Here is a 3,861-nt window from a genome sequence, read left to right on the forward strand (position 1 = left end):
ATGCCTCTATTGAAGAAGTTTCCTCCAACTCCAGGAGCAAGATTGAGGAATATCTAAAGCCCACAAGTTCCTGCCTTTGATGAGGTAAGTCTTACACCATTTAATCCAAACTCTATCTAAATTTTCTGTTAGAAGATCCCATATATATCTGATAATTACAGCTTTGTTAGAAATAACCAAGTTAGGGATATCTAAACCACCTGCCTCCTTAGGTTTATAAATATCCATCTAAGCAATCTTGGCACTTGTGGACTTCATTTCAATGCCAGACCAAAGGAATGCCATGAGTATTCTATTGATCTCATCAAAAACCACTTTAGGAAGGATGAATATACTTGACCAATAGACTTGGGTGGAAACTAGTACAGATTTAATCAATTGTAGTCTTCCTGCATAGGATAAAGACCTTGAGGTCCAATGAGTTATCGTGTGCGTGATCCTTTCAATTAGAGGCCTACAATCAGCTGCCCTTAAATAGGTTGAGATTAGAGGAACCCCCAAGTGTCTAATAGGGAGAGAACTTGTATTAATTCCTGGTAGGTTTAAGATAGCTGCTTCTGTAGAGGGGTCTACCCCTGAGAGGAATATTAAGCTTTTGGACAAGTTGATGGAGAGTCCTGACATGGTGCAGAAGTGATCTAAGGCAGATTTTAGGATGGATACAGATGTAATGTCACCATGGAAAAAGAGGAAAAGATCATCTTCAAATGAGAAATGGGTGATACCCAGCTCCTTGCACCTCCAATGGTATCTGAATCTTGGGGTTCTACAAACAATATTCTTAACAACTGAAGTAAAAATATCCATGATAATGACAAATAGAAATGGGGAAATAGGATTACCTTGTCTTAGGCCTCTTTTCCCTTTGAAAAACCCCTTGAATTCTCCATTAATTACAACAGTGAAGGATGGAGATATGATGCATGCTTAGATTAGCTTGATGAACCTTAGAGGGAAGTTGAGATGGGAAAGACAATCCAGTGTAAACTCCCATTTAACTGAGTCAAAATCCTTCTTAAGATCAATCTTAATAGCATACCTTGGAGGGGGAATGTCTCTATGATAACCTCTCAATAGCTCATGAGTGAGTAAAACTGAATCAGTAATCTTCCTACCTTGAACAAAGGTTGTTTGGGTGTGATCAATGATGTGAGGGAGAGCCAGTTGTAACTTGTTAGCTAAAACCTTTGAGATACATTTGTAGATGGTGTTGCAACATGAAATAGGTCTGTAATCATTGATGGTGGAAGGGTTTTGACACTTTGGGATAAGGGAAATGTATGTAGAGTTAGCTTCACCTAGCAGCTTACCATTTCTGAAAAACTCAAAGATAGCCTTAATTGTTGAATTACCTATAATGCTCCATGCTTGGTGGAAGAACATGGCATTGTAGCCATCAAGGCCTGGAGCTTTGTCCTTATTTAGAGATAGCATGCAAAATTATATCTTATGTTGAGATGGGACAGTATCCAAAATATAGTGAAGATGTGAGGGTACTGCCTTGGTGATGACTCTTGAGAGTTCAGCTTAAGTATGGGTAATTGGAGGGCTTGTTCCAAACAGATTCTGAAAGTGAGAGACAGTTTCATGGATAATTCCATCTGCATTATCAAGTAGAATCCCATTTGCATTGGTTAAGCAACAAATCTTCTTCCTGTTAACTCTAGAGGCAATTGATTTATGGAAGTAGGATGATTTGTAGTCCCCAAGCTTAAGCCACACCATTCTGGATTTTTGCCTGAGCATACATTCTTGAAGATCTGAAAGTCTTATGTACTTTTTAGTAAGAGAGAGATCAAGCAGTCTGAGGTGGATATCACTTGGGGAAAAGTCAAGATCCTTTTGACATGTATCTAACTCCATTTTAACTGCTGTAACTTGGAATCAACATTTGAGAAATCCACCTTGCAGTTGGTTTTGAGGATGTGCTTTAGAGATTTCTGCTTTTTAACCACTTAGAACATAGTTGTCCCAGGAATGTAATGGTTCCAAGCACTCTGAATTGATGGTAGAAAGAGAGGGTGAGAGCACCAAGCATTGAAGAACCTGAAAGGTAAACATCTTGTGGGGGAGTTAGTATCAATTGTAACTAGAATGGGGCTGTGGTCAGATACTCCAAGGGTGAGAAAGGTGCACTCTGATCTTGGAAATGAGGTGTTCCATTGTTTGTTGATGAGGGCCCTATCAAGCTTTTTGGCTATACAAGCTGAGCCAAAACTTTTGTTATTCCAGGTGTATAAAATGCCAGTGAACCTAAGATCCTCAAGTTCAGCTTGTTGTAAGCATTCACAGAAGGCATTAATGGTTGGATTTCATCTAACAGAACCACCATTCTTCTCACCTGAATTATAGATGATATTGAAATCTCCCATAACCAACCAAGGGGAGTTGCCAAATAGAGTAGAATGGTGGTTGATATCCTCCCAAAAGGAGAGCCTCTCCACTGCAAAGTTAGAATCATAAATGAAAGAGGAGTAAAAGGTGATATTTTGGTCAATGATGGATATGGAGCAATGGATGGATTGCTTAGTTGTACATACAACATCAAGATCAATGGTATTGGGATTCCACATAACCCATATTCTACTAAGCTAGGAGAAAGAGTAGTTGTGGACAAGGTGCCAGTGAGCTGCAATTCTGTTGTGGATTGTATCCATATTAACTGGGGAGACTTTGGTTTCTATAATAGATAGTATATCTAGTTTATTCTCAGAGATCATCTTCTAGATCTCATCCTGTCTAGAGGACATGTTTAGCCCCCTAATGTTCCATGCTAGGATGGAGATCATTGAGGAGTGGTGGGAAGTGAGGGATCTTGTGATACCCCTGAATTTCTGGATGCGGGTCGGCCAGGTCCATGCACGATTACCCGAGGATATCAAACCAATTAGCAATTAATGAACATATAATACAATTAAGATAACAGGAATGAATAAAAATTTACTGAAAAGAAACTAAAGTGAAAATCCTTTATAGAAAAAAAAAAACCTCAGAATAAAATTTTATAAATAAATAATTAGTCTAATACATCCAACTTCTCCAATTCTAATACAACTCGGGAATCCATCTCTGATGGACCCTTAATAATAATCCAAACTGAAATGAAATCTACTTAAAGAACATCCAGAGTAAACCATGGAGAAAAGTCCTACGTTATCAGAAGGGTGAGTAATAGTCTTTGCTCAGCACGATCAAATCTAAGTCTGGAACTAATGAGTACCTGAAAAATAGAGGTGGGTCAGGCCCACAAACAAGTTCTAACCTACTACAATCCAAGCAGAGACTCGATACGCATATACATTCTAACCAACTCAACAATAGCTAATAGTCCGTACGTATGTATATTCACACTACAGGACTCTCACTGGACTATGGAGAGGGTCTCAACCTGAATAGAAGGCATCATGTGAAAACGCACCCATAAGTGGGCATGAGTACCTAGACCTAACAGGGTACACCTCAACCTCTCATATCCAGCTACGCATCCTATTGCATATGCACACCTTAACCAACGAGTCTGAAACTCAAGCTCATCTCGTGGTACCATAAAAATATATTTAAAATCCATTCATATCCATCCATAGGAAATCCAATAAATCGTTCAACTTATTCAACTGCACAGACTTATAAAAGAGATCCAATAAGTCGTTCAGCTTATTCAACCGCACAGACTTAAATATAAGGAGAATTATGTTTTTATAATTCGGACCCTTATTCCAAACTAGGTAGGACTGAGTATTTTTAATCAGTCTGTCCCTAGTATGCCATAGTCCCATATCGGTTCATACAATCCACAAAATCTATATAATTGATAAAACATGTAAAGCTGTTCACCAATTAAAATCCATAAGGTAGGAATTA

General features: G+C 38.5%; 1 protein-coding gene across 1 annotated transcript; it reads right to left on the bottom strand.

The window, feature by feature from the left end:
- Positions 1–228: 228 nt before the first annotated feature.
- Positions 229–2,332, bottom strand: LOC132305029 (uncharacterized). Its single transcript, XM_059802713.1, has 3 exons — positions 2,204–2,332; positions 1,040–1,185; positions 229–766 (listed from the first exon to the last, which is right to left on the bottom strand). The coding sequence occupies exons 1-3, from the start codon at positions 2,330–2,332 to the stop codon at positions 229–231; spliced, it is 813 nt and encodes a 270-aa protein (XP_059658696.1).
- Between the last annotated feature and the right edge of the window lie 1,529 nt (positions 2,333–3,861).

The sequence above is a fragment of the Cornus florida genome, unplaced genomic scaffold, assembly GCF_030987335.1.
Source record: "Cornus florida cultivar Cherokee Brave unplaced genomic scaffold, ASM3098733v1 CherokeeBrave_3.0.0_Hap2_Chr04, whole genome shotgun sequence".
Lineage (NCBI taxonomy): Eukaryota > Viridiplantae > Streptophyta > Magnoliopsida > Cornales > Cornaceae > Cornus > Cornus florida.